Source organism: Mesoplodon densirostris, chromosome 10, assembly GCF_025265405.1.
Source record: "Mesoplodon densirostris isolate mMesDen1 chromosome 10, mMesDen1 primary haplotype, whole genome shotgun sequence".
Lineage (NCBI taxonomy): Eukaryota > Metazoa > Chordata > Mammalia > Artiodactyla > Ziphiidae > Mesoplodon > Mesoplodon densirostris.
Genome location: NC_082670.1, coordinates 44284184 through 44303283, shown reverse-complemented (window position 1 = coordinate 44303283; position 19100 = coordinate 44284184). Strand labels below are relative to the sequence as shown.

General features: G+C 45.0%; 1 protein-coding gene across 1 annotated transcript in view; it reads left to right on the top strand.

The window, feature by feature from the left end:
• The window catches only part of LOC132497793 (dystonin-like), a 504834-nt gene that overhangs the window by 87594 nt on the left and 398140 nt on the right, over window positions 1-19100 (top strand). Inside the window, 1 exon segment of the mRNA XM_060111281.1 lies at window positions 11446-11653. Coding sequence (XP_059967264.1) covers window positions 11446-11653 — 208 coding nt within the window.

Below are 19100 nucleotides of genomic sequence, written 5' to 3'. Positions count from 1 at the left end.
TGAAAAAATAATTCTTCCACTTCATTGCAGTAGTAACTGAAGTGAGAGAATGGCTTTGTATAAGCTGTTATCTGGAGTCTCATTAATGAAGACACGTAATGAACATGAAAGTGTAAAGACATAGCCTTGCTTATGTTTCAACAGGGAAGAATTGAATAGAATTGCTTTTTTTATAGATCGTGTTTGTCTAAGTTTTTGTTGTTGTCTCCAACAATGGAGACAATGAATTTAAAAGAAAAAAAATTGAATTTAAAAGAAAGAAAAAGGAAATTCCCTGGCTGCCCAGTGGTTAGGACCCCGCGCTTTCGTTGCCGAGGGCCCGGGTTCAATCCCTGGTCGGGGAACTAAGATTCCAAATGTTGTGTGGCGCTGCCTACAAAAAAAGAAAAAAAAAGAAGAATGCATTGGAAAGATACAAGGGCATCCCAAAGGGCTGAAGGCTCAGTAATCAAGGTTGGGAAGGACAGATGTGGGGACGACATGGGTCTGCCTCCTGAGAGCGGCTGTTAATGTGACCTAGTTCGAGTCACTTCCAGTCTCCGCGTCTGTTTGTTGTTTCCAGTTTCCTGGAGTGACAGTCGTATAGGCTTAACTGGACTTAGTGCTCTGCCCCGGGATCACACAGCCTTCTCCCCACTCCCCACCATCTTCTCATTAGTTACCTTAATGCTACCCATTGTGGAATAAGGTATGATAGGGTAAGGATGTGAATAGGTAACATCACGTGATGCTCAGGTTTGCTGAATGGTCTCTATGTGTTGGGCGCTTTTCAAGTATTGCTTATTCTGCCACCGCCCCCCCGAGCCCTGTGTCTTATGTACTGTTGCATCTCCTATTTCTCGGATGAGCAAAGCAAAGCCCAGAAAGGCCAAGCAGTTTTCCAAGGTTGTAAAGCTTTTCCCCGACATTCAATACTTGGCAGGTCATGCACATATCTTTAACTTTATGGCTAACAGTGTGGATGGTAGTTGGGGTTTGGTCTCTGCAAACATCCTGTGCTAATACCTTAGGGTTCCGGGCGTGATCATAGCCCACGTCTTCTTACCAGTGGAAGTCAGAGCCGTGTCCTGGCTGTCTGAAGAGCTTGGCATCCAAGCCTCCCCCTGACCTAGATCAGGGTGGGAGGAACATGTGGGGAGCAGGCTTGTGCATGGGGAGGGGCAGGAACAAAACCAAAGGGCTCAGCAGTAGTTGGGGGCGGGGTGGTCCAGCTAGATTCATGGAGCTCATGGGCCAGCACTTCCAGAGTCATACAGTGGGTCCTGTTTCCAGAGTTATTGGAGATGGAGCAGAATGAGATCAGCACAGGGGCGTCAGTAGGAATGGCATCACCCATTTCTTTTTTTTTTTTTTTTTTTTTTTTTGCGGTACGCGGGCCTCTCACTGTTGTGGCCTCTCCCGTTGTGGAGCACAGGCTCTGGATGCGCAGGCTCAGCAGCCATGGCTCACGGGCCCAGCCGCTCCACAGTATGTGGGATCTTCCCAGACCGGGGCACGAACCCGTGTCCCCTGCATCGGCAGGCAGACTCTCAACCACTGCGCCACCAGGGAAGCCCAGGCATCACCCATTTCTGTTTGACACTAATTTAACTGAGATCTTTCTTAGCCTTCTTCTTTTGGTTTGGTTTTGTAGCCTCCTCTTCAGTTCTCTTCTCCTTTATTTTTAAACTGCCAGCCCCTTTTTATTGATTACCATTATCCCTACATTCCCACCCCCCCACCGTCATTTTGTAATCTCTGAATGCAACAATGTCACCCCTGCCTTAATTTATGGCAGGGGCCCAAAGTCAGATGCCTGCAGGGGCAGGTGTCATAAATGGATAAAGAGGCTGGTAAGCTCTGTATCAGCCTGGAAAGCATACATTCCTTCTAAAAAGGGGAAACTACCTCTAGGATCTGTATTTTCATGTAAAATTCCCAACTTTTAAATGTTTGCCAACAGTTAGTTTTTAAAAGTGGGCAGGCCAAAGACATGGAAACAACCTAAATGTCCGTGGACAGATGAATGGATAAAGAAGCTGTGGTACATATATACAATGGAATATTAGTCATAAAAAGGAATGAGATAATGCCATTTGCAGCAATGTGGATGCAACTAGAGATTATCATACTAAGTGAAGTAAGTCAGAAAGAGAAAGACAAATACCATATGATATCACTTATATGTGGAATCCAAGATATGATACAAATGAACTTATTTATGAAAGAGACTCACAGACATAGAGAACAACAGACTTGTGGTTGCCAAGGATTGGGAGTTTGGGATTAGCAGATTCAGACTATTATATATGGAATGAATAAACTACAAGGCCCAAGAACACAGGGAACTATATTCAATATCCTGTGATAAGCCAAAATGGAAAATAATATGAAAAAGAATTCATATGTATGTATAACTGAGTCAGTGTGCTGTACAGCAGAAGTTAACACAACTTTGTAAATCAACTATACTTCAATAAAATAAATTCTAAAAAAATAAAATAAGGGACTTCCCTGGCGGTCCAGTGGTTAAGACCTCACACTTCCACTGCAGGGGGCACAGGTTCAATCCCTGGTTGGAGAACTAAGATCCTGCATGCTGTGCTGCACAGCTAGTAAATATAAAATAAGATAAATTAAAATAAAATAAAATGGCAGGCCAATACAACACATCTCTCAGCATTGCCAGTTTTGGATGATACTGTTGGAGGAAGGCAGGTGGCAGGGAACACCTGCATCTCCATCCTGGCTTCCAAAGGGACCAGAGATGCTCCAGTCTGTTCCTGAATCATCCCCCCTCTCCTAATTGACTTTAGGCTATAAACCATATTTTTATGTATGTATTTATGTTATTCCACGGGAAGACTTATTTTTTCAGCCTAATACGTGAAGATAAAATGATAATATTCAGTTATAAGTTGGCTCTCTTATCACGTTTACTCTCCCAACTGGCTGTTAAACTCCTCCAAGGCAGAAGCTTATGTATGGGTGCTTAAGATATATTTTTAATGGATTGATGTAAATAAACATGTTTGAAATATCACATTAAGTATTCTCTAGGTAAAGAGATGTTTTCAGTGTTTGTTGGTCTTCTTAATGTGTTTCTGTGTTGTGGGACGATTTTCAGAGTTATGTTTTGCTTTTCTTTTAGGCATATTATTTAAAATGTCCTTCCTCAGTTTGGAAAGACTACTTGCAGGTGCTCAAAGGCAAACTATTATTTTCTTCTTCATATTCTTTTCCATTATGATTTATCACAGGATATTGAATATATAATAGTTCTCTGTGCTATACAATAAGACCTTGTTGTTTATCCATTCTATATATAATGGTTTGCATCTGCTGATCCCAAACTCCCAGTCCATCCCTCTCCTATCCCCCTTCCCCTTGGCAACCACAAGTCTGTTCCCTATGTTTGTGAGTCTGTTTCTGCTTCATAGATAAGTTCATCTGTGTCATATTTTAGATTCCTCAAACTAGTTCTCGATGTCTCTGTTTATATAATTTTAACATGATCTCATTAAGGTGGACTTGCAAAAAAATTTGTGGTACTTTTGAAATATTTTTACAATTTTCATACAGTTTCATGTTTTGATACTTAAAACATGGTCTTTCTTTTATTTGTCCTGTTTGGAGAGAGGATTTGTGGAAGTGTGAGAGCACCCAGGACCAGAGTGTTGGTGTTGGAAGAACAGGGAGTCAGTGTGATGTTCTCCTCAGTGAAGGCTTGGTCCCTCGGGTAGGAGGGAGCTCCCTGCCCCCCACAGCTGTCCTTTCCTCTTCTGAGAAGTTGTATCTTTTTGGATGGTTTTTCCTCACTGTGAACTGATACCTGTCTCCTGGTCATTTCCATGCTTTGAACTGAATTAAACACAGAGCAAGTCTAACCCTTTTGGGCTCTCCACATCCATGGTAAGATCGTTGAGGGCTGTGAGCATGTTGTGTATTCCTCTGAGGGCCTGGGACCACATTCTAGGGCACTTGGGGGTCCAAAGGACCCAGATGGAACCCAGGCTCCACCTTGGACTGACAGAATGGCTGTGGACAAGTGACTTAACCTCCCTTTAGGGGAGGTTTCCTTATCGGGTTATGGTGAGTATTAAAGAAGATAGTGAGTGAAAATACCCAGTACAGCCCCTGACTGCAGTCACTCAATAAGTGATGCAGGGAGTTAGAACTTGCTGGTTAAACTGAAAGGAAGGAAGTCTTGCAGAATGCCTTAGAGCTGAGCCAAGACAGCCTAGAATCCAAGGCCAGGCTCCTCGGGAAATGAGTCTTTGGTGCTTACCTTGTAGAGCGTCCCACACAGCTGCCGGAGAGTGATGAGGAGCACTTCCTCCTGCCTGTATCCCATCAGTGAGCCCGGTTGCCCCAGAAACCTAACACCAAGAAACACTGTAACCAATGCACAGTCTTACACCCTAGAGAGTGTAAGAGAGAAAGAGTTTGTGTCCTGAATCCCAGCGCTTTTCTTTCAGAGGCTGATGAACTGGGCTTCTCCATCCAGAAGGAAACCTTGGTTTTCATTCACTCTCTCCCCCAAAACTCCTCCCTGATTCAGACACAAGAACCTTCCAGCTTCCCCTCCCTTTGACCACTACCTCCACCGTCTTCTCTAGCTTCACCAGGCTCCCCTTCCTCTTTGGGGTATGGCTCCTGCAAATCTCCCCTAAAAGGAGAGAGTGAAAGCCAGCCTAGGCCCCGCCAAACCAGAGTCCCCCCTTTACTATTTCAAGGTGGCTTCCAGTTAAGAGGCTGATTAGGAGTTATTTATTTGATGAGCAAGTACCTGAATTGTTCAACTAGTTTTGAAAAAAATTTAAAACTAAAATAAGCACGCAGCCCCGAAATTTTCCTTAGGTCATTTTGTCTTCAAGGGGTTAAACACATTTTCTTACATTTTCCTTAACTCTTTTCTTCTACACCTATATCTTTGTGGTAGAGATGGTTTTCCTTGGGATTTCTAAAATCAGATAATGTGCTCTTGCTTTTGGACTTACTTCCAAATAAAAAACTAGTATAGAATGATAGTCTTGGGCCAGATTGCATATTTTTATGCAATATATAAGAAGTTAGTATTTGTACTTACCGAATCAACGGAATTTTAAACAAAATTAGATCTTCACTTACTCTGAATTTTGGTGCTTTCTTTGGGTTTATATAAAATGTAAAAAATTATGTGATATTATACTAACTTTGTGTTCACTGGATTGTGTAGTAAGTGGATAACACAGAGGTGCTTTTTTAATATTCTTCCATCTAAATCTGTGATCCGGACAGAAGCTGGCAGATCACCTTGCTCTGGGGTCCCCTTGAAGTCAGCCCCTTGCTTCCTCCAAGTTTCTATGAGGAGATGCTACGGGAAATTACTTAGCTGGGTGCTGTCACCGTGGATGTAGACCCGGGTGATGTGATCTTGTGAGAGCAGGCCTAGACTAAGCAACACTTAAAAAAAAAACAAAAACAAAAAAGACCTTGCTCTGTGTTTCCCCAACCCTTTGTTTTGAAAATATTCAAAGTTGGGAGAGTAGTACAGTGAAGACTTACTGTTAACCTATTGCCACATGCCAATATAAACACAATTCTCTGTTTTTATTGAAACAACTGAGAACAAGTGCAGACAGCACGAGTTTAAATAAGGATGTGTTCCTACATAACCAAAATACCATTAGCACACCTTAGAAAATTAACAGTAATTTCCCAATATCAGCTGATAAACAATCCATGATCCAGGTTCAGATTCTCCCCATGGTCCCTAACATGTCTTTTCAGCTTAAAAAGAAATACAGGCTCCCATCAAGGTTCATAACTTTGTTGTTATGCTTCTGTAGTCTTTTTAAATTTAGAAGAGTCCCTGCTTTGGGGGGGTGTATGTTTCGTGACATTGACCTTTTTCCTTTTTGGAAGAGACCAGGATAATTATCTTGTAGAATGCCCCCCAATCTGGATTTGTCTAATTGATCCTTCATAGGCTTTTTATTTTTACTTTTTGGTTAAATTTTTGGAACTATGCTTACAGAAATGTGCATGAATCTCAGGTATGCGGGTTTGTGAAATACCACGTTCCAGCCTCTGGGATTCTGGGAGCCTTATCTGGAAGCCTCCCAAGGCCTTATCTCTGCACTTGTTTCTTGCTGCTTGGGGCAGAGGCAACTTCCTGGCACTTTCCTCTGGTTCATGGTACTGAGGCTGGGCAGCTTCCAGGGTAGGCAGCTCCATTGTACTAGTCTCAGATCCCCCACCGGGGTTTCAGTTAGAGGAGTTATTGTTTAGTTCCCCTTCTAAAAATGTCACATTATGTAATTATCCTGGCTTTAGGAGATTTGGGTTGTTTTTATACCATGTGAATGAATTGGCAATTAGGAAAGTCATTTTAAAGCTTTCGGTGATCTAATTCAATTGTTCAAACTGCCTTAATAAGTAGGTTGTAATAAGACACAATGCTTGGGTTTTTAGTTTCTCACAACCTAGTGGTTTTTTTTGTTTCTGTTTTTTTTTTTTTTTGGTTGTAGAGATCCAATATCAGGCCAGAGGTATTTCACAGTCCTTTATTAAAAAAAAAAAAGCCAAATGTTAAAAACATGATGACCTGGGCCAACTTTTGTCTTTACTATCCTAATTACCTTTCTCCTCTTCTGAATACTCCACATTCTTCCCACCCCCCCTTTTTTTTTTCCATTTTCAACACACATGCCAAATGGGGTTGACAGTTCATGGTTGTAAATTGGGGGCTTAACCTGGGGCTGTGAATTCCATAAAATCACATGCAAAGTTTGTGTGTATTTGCTGATGGGCTTTGATCTGAAGAGAGGCTTCCCTAGATTTCGTCAACTTTTCAGAGGTGTCTGTGAGCTTCAAATAGTTAAAAACACTGGCTTAAATAATTATTTCCTCCTACAACCTTTGATATTTTCTCTGACCCTTGACGTAGTATCTTTTTCTTCTTAGTAATCTTTTTGTGTACTATTTGTTTTGGATTAAAAAATTATAAGGAATACAATTAAATTCATTCATAGTATTAGTCATCACCCAGAAATAACTGCTGTTTACACATTTGTAGATAGTTACCTATCTACCTATCATGTATCTACCTATTCATCTAGAAATCACCTTACTGCCTGTCTGTCTACACACACACACAGATATTTTTTAAAGGAATCATTCTATATGAACCCTTCCCACTTTGCTAAATGTAGATCAATAACATTTTTGTTTAATTGCTGCAGGGTAGTCCATTGTATGGATATACTGTCACTTATTTAACCAGTCTTCTTTCATGGACATAGATATTTTTAACAGGAATCAAACCTTAAGCAACAGGAGTAGAGGAAGAGACAGGAGGAACTCAGGGTTTTGCTGGTCCCAAGAGCCCTCTTCCTTTGTCTTACCTTCCAAGCCCCACATCAAAGGTTAGGCTCTGGGGCTTCCCTGGTGGCACAGTGGTTGAGAGTCCACCTGCCGATGCAGGGGACACGGGTTTGTGCCCCGGTCCGGGAAGATCCCACATGCCGCGGAGCGGCTGGGCCTGTGAGCCATGGCCGCTGAGCCTGTGCGTCCGGAGCCTGTGCTCCGCAACGGGAGGGGCCACAACAGTGAGAGGCCTGCGTACCGCAAAAAAAAAAAAAAGAAAAAGGTTAGGCTCTGGACTTTGGGTCAGAGAATATGTTTGCTTTTTCCATAAGAAAGGAGAACTGTACTTTCACACTCATTCCTCTAACCCCCAAAGGTAGAGATGTGAATTGGCAAGTCATTTGAAATCAATAAAGAATAGTTTTAGAGGGTCAATTGACTTCAAAGCAGCTTCATTTTAATCCATTCTCAGAGAAAAGAATCTAAAAAAGAATCCTCAAACTAACACAACATTGTAAATCAATTATACTTCAATAAAAAAAGAATTAACAACAAAAAAGAAACAAAAAAAATTCGGCTATCTGATCAGCCAGTTTGCCTGATACTAGGAAAGAACAAGTTAGTGACAGAATTTACAGCATCCCACCTGGAATGCTTGTTTTATAAAGTCTATTTTATTCATTGATATGAATGCCACCGACATAACAGTGAACGAAAATTTATTAAGATTCCAAATATAATTTCCCAAAATTTGAAGACAGAAACCACAGACAACCTTTCATTCACTAAAGTAAGCTCATTTACTGAATCACACACTTGTAGCCTAAAAGACTAAATTCAGTAGCCCTTAAAAGGTGGCCAGTTTAGTCTCTACCTCATTGGCTGCTAAAGAGCCAACTTCAAACAAACACTACTGAGAAGAAAAAGAAACTTCAAATTAAATAAAGCAACCAAATAAGGCTAAAAAAAAGAAATTTCTATACCGAAGAGTGCATATGTCCAAAAATTCAAAAGTGAATTAAAAGGTAATTCTCAGAATATAAAACATATAAATGATAAAAAAAATCGATTTCCAAGGTTCAAATGGGCCTAATTTTGTATAGTTTACCTTATATTTAAGAAGTCTTCATGAAAATTATTGTGGGGAAAAATTGAATACTTTAATGGTTAAAACGCTCGAGTCACGTAGCCAGGGGAGAGACTTTGTCGTGTATAACTCAGCGTGCTTTTCCTCTGTCTGCGTGTGTCCGTATTTCCCTGTACCATGTTGTTGAAAGAGGTTTTGCCGATATCTTGTCTTCCTTTCTCTCTTATCCATTTACCAAGGACACGTTCAGATTAGAGGCTGCACCAGTCAACACCCTTGGGTCCAGGGTAGTAACTGTTCCCATCTGGCTATGTGTGATGAGTGGTGTTTATGTCATGGCATAAATCACATTTTGTTGTTCCATCAGCTGAGATGCTAACCATTAAAAAAATTTACTCTGTCTACAAAAATCAGTAACCAGGGATTTTTGAATGGGGGCAGTCCTTTAACAGTTATTCCCCAAGTCTGTCTGTAAAGATAAACAATCAAATTACTATCCTCACTGAAAGAGTGTAGGAAACAACAAGAAATACAAGCTCACAGATAAAAGATGACCTTTCATAAGGACAGGTAGGAAGCCATTTTAAGGAAGACAGAAGACAACCAAGGAAACCCAATATCCTTTTGAAAAAGTCTTTAAGAATGTCATCCTTTTTCACCAATCCAGCCGGCAACACAGCCTCAGAGAGCTCAAGATGAATTTTCAGAAAAGCATGGAAAATAAAGTAGGTTGATAGCATCCTGTGACTGACTTAATGCTCCTCACAACTCTCTGTGGACTCCAGCGAATACAGAAAATCAATTTTATTTAGTTATTTGCGTAGTACATGATTGCCACTAGGAAAACACACAAAATCTAAATAAGTTAATAATTAACCAAGGTGATGACATTTCATGTAAAGTAAAATGGAAGACTGCTTTTGGGGAGAAAGAATAAAGCTAAAGGTAAATCTTAGACACTTTACAGGAAATAGTATGTGTACTTCTAAAATGATGGTATTGGGTTCCTTAAAAAACTAAAAATAGAACTACCATATGACCCAGCAATCCCACTACTGGGCATATACCCTGAGAAAACCATAATTCAAAAGGACACGTGTCCCCCAGTGTTCATTGCAGCACTATTTACAATAGCCAGGACATGGAAACAACCTAAATGTCCAATAATAGATGAATGGATAAAGAAGATGTGGTACATATATACAATGGGATATTACTCAGCCATAAAAAGGAACGAAATTGGGTCATTTGTAGAGATGTGGATGGACCTAGAGTCTGCCATACAGAGTGAAGTAAGCCAGAAAGAGAAAAACAAATATCGTATATTAACGCATATATGTGGAATATAGAAAACTGGTACAGATGAACCTATTTGTAGGGCAGGAATAGAGACGTAGACGTAGAGAATGGACATGTGGACATGGGGTGGAGGGGAAGGGTGGGATGAATTGGGAGATTAGGTTTGACATAAATACACTACCATGTGTAAAATAGATAGCTAGTGGGAACCTGCTGTATAGCACAGGGAGCTCAGCTCGGTGCTCTGTGATGACCTAGATGGGTGGGATGGGGGGGTGGTGGGAGGGAGGTCCAAGAGGGAGGGGATATAGGTATACATATAGTTGATTCATTTCATTGTACAGCAGAAACTAACACAACATTGTAGAGCAATTTTACTCCAAAAAAAGACAAAAAAAAAAATGATGGTGTTGGCCACTAGAAGTGAATAAGGACTGTCATGCCTGAATAGATGGAGGCGAGGTCCTGATACACTTCTAGTTTATTCCACACACCTTGGGATGTTGTCACAGAGCCTGTTTTTGCTGCGTCACCACTGTTTTTGTGAGCAGCCCAGGGTTTCTACTCTGATGGGAGCACGCCACTGATTCCTTCCTGCCACCTGTAGGAATCTGAGGCTGCAAGTTCCATTTCAGGAATTCGAGTTACACCAGTTTTGCATCCTGAGCCTCGGCAAAGTTCTAAATGGGGAAGTGAAGATTTCCCTTGGATGCTTTATCTTGTTTAGAACCCTGTTCTCAGCACAGATAGTCAGCATCCTCGTTTCCATGGTAAGCTGGTGGCTCCCTGAATCATCACAAACTTAACCAAGGAGGAAGGGATAACGTCTGGTGCCTTTTCTCTGTGGGGAAGACAGAGCCCTTTAATGCGAGATACGCCCTGCAGACCGGCTCCTGTTCCTGGAAGGGAGACTGAGGTCAGGCCAAGCATGTGGGTCAAAGCCTCACGTTTCTCATTTCACTGTGTAATGACCAGGGGCGGAGGGGAGCTGCTGCATCATTCTCATTTCCGTCACTGGCAGCTGTTACTTTGCTAGGAGTTTAAATGATCTCAAGAACTCTAAGCTGAGTTCAGATGTTTGTTTATTGGCACTGCCTTTGGCTTCTGAAAACAGTCTTTTGTGTTCTCCCGGTCTTCAGAAAAGGCTCTTCTCAGAATCAGCCCTTCCTCCCTCCTTGCTCTCTTCTGGGAGCCAGCTTCAAGCTCAGGAAGAAAATTAACTAAAGAGGACGAGGGGCTCAAACCTGGTTAGAGGGGAGACTCCGACTGGAAACGGAAAGGAATTGGGACTCAGCATCCTGCATTTGTGCTTTATTTTTGCAACTTGGAGTGAGTTGCGTTAATGAATTAAGCAGCAGGCTAGTAATGGAAAATATCGGTCCTGGCCTGGTGGGGGAGCCAAATACTATAGGTTTGTAACAGGAAGGCTGTGGATTCTGGCTTCATTGTTGGGCCAGTCATTTGTGAGCTGGTGGCCGGACCGCAGGCCACACACTTGGGTGCAAATCTTCCATGAACTGGAGCTGCCCGGGGCTTGTGGCCGGTGTCGGAGCCGTGGCCCGGGGAAGATGGTGAGGCTTGGGTGTCGGTTCTGGTGTGGGTCCCCCGTCCGCGCTGAAGATGATGCAGGATGCCGGACTCCGTTTGGGGGCAGGGAGGGGGCTGCTGAGATGGACGAGCCGACGTGAGTGTTTTGCTGTTGATGCTTTTTTCTGTGTCATCCCCTGTAGAGTTCCGGGAATGCGTCCTACCGCTGCTCGATGTCTTCCTCTGCGGATTTTTCCGATGAAGATGATTTCAGCCAGAAATCTGGCTCTGCATCTCCAGCTCCTGGAGATACCTTACCCTGGAATTTGCCTAAACATGAGAGATCGAAAAGAAAGATCCACGGGGGCTCGGTGCTGGACCCTGCGGAGAGGGCAGTGCTTAGGATAGCAGGTAAGAGCAAGTCGGGGCGGGGGCAGGGGATAGAGGGAGGTGCGAGGAGAGTTGCGGAAATTCACCCACGGAATCCTCGGGGGCCCTGTCTCGCTGGGAGCTGATGCTCTGGGCAGAGATCTGCGCTCAAGGTGGAGGAGGAGGATGACCATGTTTATTTTCTGTCTTGATTTATCAAAAGAGCGATTGGCTCTGCCTGCTGGTGACTAAGCTGTTTGGCCCTGTCTTCTAGTTGGAAGAATCGATACCGTTGAAACCAAGGGGATATTTACAGGCACCTGCATTGAAGTTTCCTATTTATGTGCAGTTGCCACCGTGCCAATCTGAAAGTATTAACTCAGTGATTCCCAGTGTGTTTGCTGGAAGCTTCGTTTCCATGTTTGCATAGGAGCTCTGAGCGACCACATTTAACGGGGGTTTTGGGGGTAGGTTCCTGGGTTCTGGTACCCAGAATTGCGGAGGGTATTTTAGCAACCTGGATGCGGTTTTGTGTGTGTGTGTGTGTGTGTGTGTGTGTGTGTGTGTGTGTGTTTTAAGTGTAGCATCTCTGTCAGCATCATGTGTTTGTAGCAGCTTCTGCCCCGGTGCTTTTGAGGGTTTAGCCATCATGCATCCCTGATTAATTAATACCTGGGAGGAGCCAGTGTTTCTGTTCTGTTACCCAGTGTTCCCTTGCACTGCCTTTAGGTCCCAGAGGTGATGGCTTGTTTTACTTGGCTGAAAGCTGAGCCTGCTGTGGAAATCTATCCCCCCCGCCTGCAGTGCCTGTGTGGTTTGTGTGTATGTGAGCTGTGCTTTCTGGGGTGGTTGTTCCTCAGTTTTTTTTCTCAGAAATGGTAATGCGGTAGATTGGGGTGTGTCTTCGGGAGCTCTCTTGCAAAGGCCAAAGGCCAGGTGTTTATTGAAGTTGGTTTCTGCAGCGGATCGGGCCTCTCCCCCCTCCCCCACTCTCTCCCCCAGGCCCCTTCCCACTCAGTTTCGTTTGCCTTCCACCATCATGCAAAGTTGTTACTTGTACTCCTTTGGGGGTGGGGGGGCGGTGCTGGAGGGGACTAGCTCAGCTCCCAGCCATCATGGCGTCTGAGAGTCCCCCTAGTGTCCCCCAGTGGGATTTTCTGATTACGGGAAAAACAAACAGGGCCCAGCCAGCCATTCTCTAGTCCAGGTTTCTGGGGCAACAGCTTTGAGCTTCTTCTGGCTTCTGTTGTCAGATGCTGGCTGGTCTCACCCAGGCCTTCGAAGAGGAGGGTGGAGGGGGAGAATGGGGTGGAGGGAGGATGGAGACAGCTTGGGGGCCAAGTGAGAGTGGGCAGGGGTGGCCTGGGAGAGGCGCAGAGCTGGGTGAGTACCAAAAAGTGTTTGGCCACCGAGGCCTGATTCCTTGCCCTGTCAGGACACCGCCAAGGGAGTGGAGGAGACAGTGCCAGAACCAGGGTACCAGATCTGGCTCAGCAGAAATATCAGTGGGGAATGAGGTTATATAAACTAACAGACAGGAAGTCAGGAGAGGCTGGTGGTAGTAGTGGTTGGTGTACACTGCCGGTAGGGAAGGAATGGAGGGCCTGGGGGTTCTGCTGGGTGCTGTGGACAAGCGGGTGCTGGGGTCAGTGGACTGTAGGCTCTGGGAGGGCAGGGGCCATGTCTTACTTGTTGTAAAAGGTTTACTATGAAGTTACTGGTAGTTGCGGCACTGGAGACCTCTGAGTTACATACTTTTAAGATAATATCAATTCTTCAAAAATATAACAAAATAAAACAACAAACAGAATACGCAGCCCTAGTATGGACATGTACTACTTACTGTGTTTAAAATAAATATTGGTAAATAGGCTGTTGCCACACAAATCATAATCATCTCATCACTGGCCCTAGCACAGGCTCAGGGGCCAGTCTGCAGATATCTGTTTCATTGTCATGTGGCTAAACTGTGAAATCCAGATAGATTTTGTGTTAAATTTGCCAAAGATCATCCAGCGTGAGGATAAGGGAACAGGGCATCTGAGGGCATTTGGTGCAGTGGATAGTTGGAAAACATACCATTCAGATTTCAACTTCCCATTTTATTAGGCATTTTCACACTTGGCCTGAAACTCGGCCCGTCGGTGAAGTTCATCCCTAGTAGGAGACGGAGCAAGGGTCAGAAATGGTGTGAGGATGTCCATCCATCATGTTTGTTACTTAGTAATAAAGGAATTGAAAGTCTCATATTTTTATTTGTTTTTAAGGTCATAAAAATAAAATAGAATGAAAATGTCTAGAGTCAAAAAGACCATATGGTCAGGGGGAATCCCTTAAGTCATTCACATTTAATACATATTTATTAAGCCTCTGGAATAAAATGAAGATAAGCACACAGCTCTTCATTGAAAGAAGTTCTAGTCTAACATGACCATGGATGTGCTGTGAGACAACACGGTGAGAGATTAGCTGTAATGGCTGTGAGTACCTGTATTAAAAGAACCCAGTGGAGAATCTAATGACCTTGGGTGGAGAGGGAGGCATGGGAGGTTCCTGAGAGGTTCCTGAGGGGATCACCTTTTGAGGGGAGCTTTAACGAGCTTTATGGACTAGAGTGAAAGGGAAGGCCACTTCCGAGGGATGGAGCTACAGGAACACAGCAGGGAGATGGGTTCAAATGGAAACTGCAAGTCATCTGTGTAGCTAAAGCCTGGGATTTGTAGGGAAGAGCAGAAACTGTAAGGGTGCTTTCGGGCAATTCCAAGGAGATTGGACTATTTATGCTGTAACTGGTGGGGAATCACCTGAAGATTTTTAAGCAGTGCAGTGACATAATCAGATGTACATTTCCGAAAGTCTTTTTGGTGATGGTGTCACATGTCTGATACTTATATTTTTAAAAGTGCTTTTGCATTTATTGTAGTGTCTTCATTTTAAAATCTGAGACTATAATATATGCCCTTCTGATCTCTCAGGGTCAAAGTGAGAATGACATGGTAACATGGAAAGAAAGGGGCTTTGTACCCACTGTAAATGCCTTTAACATCATCGTAAGACAGATCTGCTGTTCTTACTTGCAGGATACTGTAAGTTGGGGTTTTCAGTCTTGAAGTGCCTGTAAAGGTACATGGTTTGTTAGTGACAGTGTTATTTATTTATTTATTTTTGCTGTACACGGGCCTCTCACTGTTGTGGCCTCTCCCGTTGTGGAGCACAGACTCCGGACGCGCAGGCTCAGTGGCCATGGCTCACGGGCCTAGCTGCTCGCGGCATGTGGGATCTTCCTGGACCGGGGCATGAACCCGTGTTCCCTGCATCGGCAGGCGGACTCTCAACCACTTCGCCACCAGGGAAGCCCAGTGACAGTGTTATTTTAAAGTATGGTTATTTGACCCATGTGAATTCTTTGAAGTTAGAATGGAAGGACCTTGGCAGAGTCGGACTTTGGACTTTAATTCTTCCTCTATCATGAACCAGTTGTGTTTTCTTGGACAACTTACTGAACATTTCTCAACTTCATTTTCTCTATCAAAAGATCATGGCTGTGGTGATTAAAGTAGTAAATGCAAAACATTTTGCAGATTCCCTGGCACATGGAAAATGCTCTATAAATGACAGCTGACTGATGGCTGGATGCTCTCATAAGCACCTAATATGTTATTTCATTTAGGTTTCCCAACAATTTTATGAAGTAGGTACTATTATTTTCTCCATTTTTCAGTCCAGAAATCTGCTGAGAGAGGAGAGACTCTTCCCAAGGTCATAGGAAGTGGTTGAGCTAGGATCTGAATTCAGGCCGTCTTGACTCTAGAGGCCAAGCTCTTAACTGCTCTGCTTTTGCTGCTTCCCTATGGAATACACTATTATTATTAGCAGATTGATCCTTTATTATCTTTCCAAGAATGCATGGGGTAAAGGCTGTTTTTACCAACATCCTCAAATGCTGCTTGTTCATTTTGACTGGTTCCTTCAACAGACAGTTAAAATCACTGCAGTGTGCAGTGATTGTATTCACAAAACTGGGTGCTACTGGGTGTCAATTTCTGATGAAGGATCAGACTGTGCCCTTAATGACCTTACTCACTGTGAGGGAGACAAGACAGTTTTGAGAGATCTCCATTTGTATATATGTGGTCTGTATATGGGATGACTCTTAGGGATCGAATTGCTAACCTTTTCATTTCCAGAAGGTGTCCCATATGATCCCTGTTTGTTACTTCATGAACTAATGTGTACATAAATACATGCCAAGTTGCAAGAAAACTCTAGTGATCCTAAAGGCTTAGTGGATCAAACTCAGATCAGTGGTCAGGACAGAAAAGAGAGGTGTGGTCTTGCTCTGTTTGGAGTAACAAAAATAGGCCAATTACTGATGAGAAGTAAAGCTTTCCAATTCTAACTCAAGTAAGTTTTATCAAGAGTATACAGTTTTCCAAGAGTACTCATTCCCATCTCACAATTCATGGAAAATGATCCAGGTTCACATCATTGAAAAAGAAAAAAGAATCATCAAGGACAAAAAGTCAGTACTTATGAAAGAAGAAATAGGAAGGGGAGATGTGGGCAGAGGTGAAGTTGTCATAAATCAGAGTCAACAATGAGCTGGTTCATCTAATGATCATAACAACAACAGCTAACACTGATAAAGTTATCATAAAGTTGAGATATCACAACTTTATGATATGATGATATATGATGAACTTTATGATATGATTATCCTGATGAAGGCAGGATAAGTAACTTGGCCACGTCACATAGTCAGTCAGGAGCCTGGATTCCTTCCAAGGCCGGCTGACTTCTGTCAGTCCTCTTAAACACACCTGCTTACATGTCTGGGTACCAACCGGTTTCTCCAGTGGACTCTTAAACTCACCACTTTAGTATATGATAGATGCTAAAGCGAAGGGAATTGTACCCATTTTACTCACATTCAGTGGAGACTAGTGCTGTGTGGGGTGAATAACGGTAGGGAGAAGGAGGGAGGTGGCAAAGTGAGATGGGTGCTGTGAATCGACTGGGGCTGTGGCCGCGGCAGATGCGCGGGCCGGCTCTGGGGGGCGGAAGGGAGGGACCGCCGTCTGGTCCCCAGGCCGCGGGGCGGCGGGCGCGCAGGCGCAGGCGTCTCCAGGCTGTCAGGACCCCCGCCCGCCCCCAGATGCGCCTGGGGCGCGGACCCCCGGCTCTCCCCACCTCGCGCTGTCCCAGCGACCTGGTCCTTCTGTGACACCGGCCGGATCGAAGAGTATTTCCCACTCTTCTCCCGGGAGCCCCGCGGGGGCTGCGCGCGCGGGTGGCGCGATCCGCGGCTTTGTTTCCCAGGCACCTGTTGTGGGTCCCAAATAGAAACCTCGCCCTTGGGAGCCGGGCCGGCCAGCCAGCGTCCGGGGTGGGCGGGCTTGGCCGCGCGGTGGACCTGGTGGGCGGGCCGGAGAGGGGCCCGGGCGCCGCGGCGCTGCCTGCGGGAGGGGCCGGGCGGCGCGGGCCGGAGCCGAGCCAGCCGGGGCGCTGACCGCCGCCTCGCCCCCTCCTTTCCGCCCTCCCTCCTCTCTCCCCCGCTGTGCCCTCCCTTCTTCTCCCCTGGGCGCGGGCGAGTGTCTGCGGCGCGGCGGCCAGGAAATGCCGCAGATGCGCCGCGCAGCATCCCGGGCGGAGGCAGCGCGCGCGTCCTCCCGGCTCCGAGCAGGCGCCCAGCGCAGAGCCAGGGTGGCGGCCGCCTCGGCCTCCGAGGGTCCCGGCGCCCGCAGCCCTCCGCCTGTCCCCGCCGGGTCCCGGGCTTCTCAGCGCGGCGTGGCGCTGCCGGTCGCCGCCCCCGGGATCGCCGAGATTGGCCGCTGCTGAAACCTGAGAGGACGGTGGCTCCTGGGGGCCGGGCGGCCCCGCACCCGCGGCCCGCCAGGGGGCCTGGGCGTCTCCCCGGCCGGCTCTGGCTCTGCTCTCCCGGCTCTGCGTCCCCGGCTCTGCGTCCCCAGCTCTGCACCCCGGCGCTCTCCCCCAGCCTTCCCTCCTTCCGCGTTTCCATTAACAAGGCTGCATCTTGCTGACTGCGATCCTGTCCGGGGTTCGAGCGGGAGAGGGGAATCGGCCAGTCGTCGCTTAGGAAAACTTGGGCATGGCGGGGTACCTATCCCCAGCCGCTTACCTGTACGTGGAGGAGCAGGAGTACCTCCAGGCCTACGAGGATGTCCTGGAGAGGTACAAAGGTATGTGGTTCCCCGCTCCCGGGCCGCGGGGCTTGGCAGGGACCAGAGGGGTGACCGTCGCCTTTGCTTAACCCGAGCCACCACTGCTTGGGCACAAGTAAACAGGTGTCTGGACCAGTCTTGGGAATGGACCAGGTCTTTTTGGGATGGAATTCCGTACCCCAGCGCAGGGAGGGTGGTGGGGTGGGCGACGGCCCGTAGACGCCCTAGGACGAGCTGTACAGTGCGGGGGAGGGGTTTGGTTTCCAAGAAGCACGTTGCGTTTTCTCTCCCTTGCAAAAGCTTTTAAGCACTACGCATCATCATAATTCTTCCTGGGAGGGTGGAGACCGATTAATTCTCCATAGGATTACTAAGGCATTGCTGCTCTTGCTTGGTATGGCGAATTGGTTAACCCTATCAAAAAGGTCCTTGGCTTCTTAAATAAATGGACTGTTTCACCACTGAGAGCATCACCAAATCATTTTTCTTAAAATGGTCTTATATGAAAAAAGTTTATGGTTTGTGACTGTATATCTATTCTTACGTATGATAAAGATTACTTGATAGTGTGATGCATGAAAGACTTTCGTCAGTGAGCCTGTGGTAAATTTAAACGTAAAGGAGTATATTTTGAGATATTTTTCTGCCTATCCTTTATGTTGGGGATATTCTATGATAAATAGTATTGATATTTTAGTATCATGTTTATTTTGACTTTATAGCTAAATGTGACGTTAGATAAAGAACATCTTCTCATCTTAAAGGGTATTTTTGTCTCTGGAAATTATTTTTCAGTGTGTCCAGACGGTCTCCTAACTGGCTTCTAAGCGCTCCACACCCAGGGGTAGCTCCCAGAGCCTTAATATGTTCATGGTGAATAGTGGCCTATTTCATCGGTTGCATTCTAGTGGTTTTGCATCTTTTGAATATTTGCTGTGGTCTTAAGAAACTCAATTTCTGTAAATTGAATGGGGATTATATGGTTAAAAATGCATGTATCACTAGTTTTCTGTTTGTAAAAAATAGAAATATAGAATCCTGAACTGAATAATTAAATTCCAAATCCCCCCAGAGCAAAATCTACCCATGAATATATTTCATCTCCTTCTAGAACATGTTTTATTATTGACATTCCTTTAATCCATGTAGAATTCTGTAAACAGCACAATCAGAATTCCTTTGTGCCAGGACTCTATTGTGTATGACACTACCACTGAGCAAGTGCAATGATATTTTAGGCTAAAGCACATTTGTAGCATCTGTGTGTGTGTTCATGTGCAATTCACTCATGTTTACATCTGTCCTCC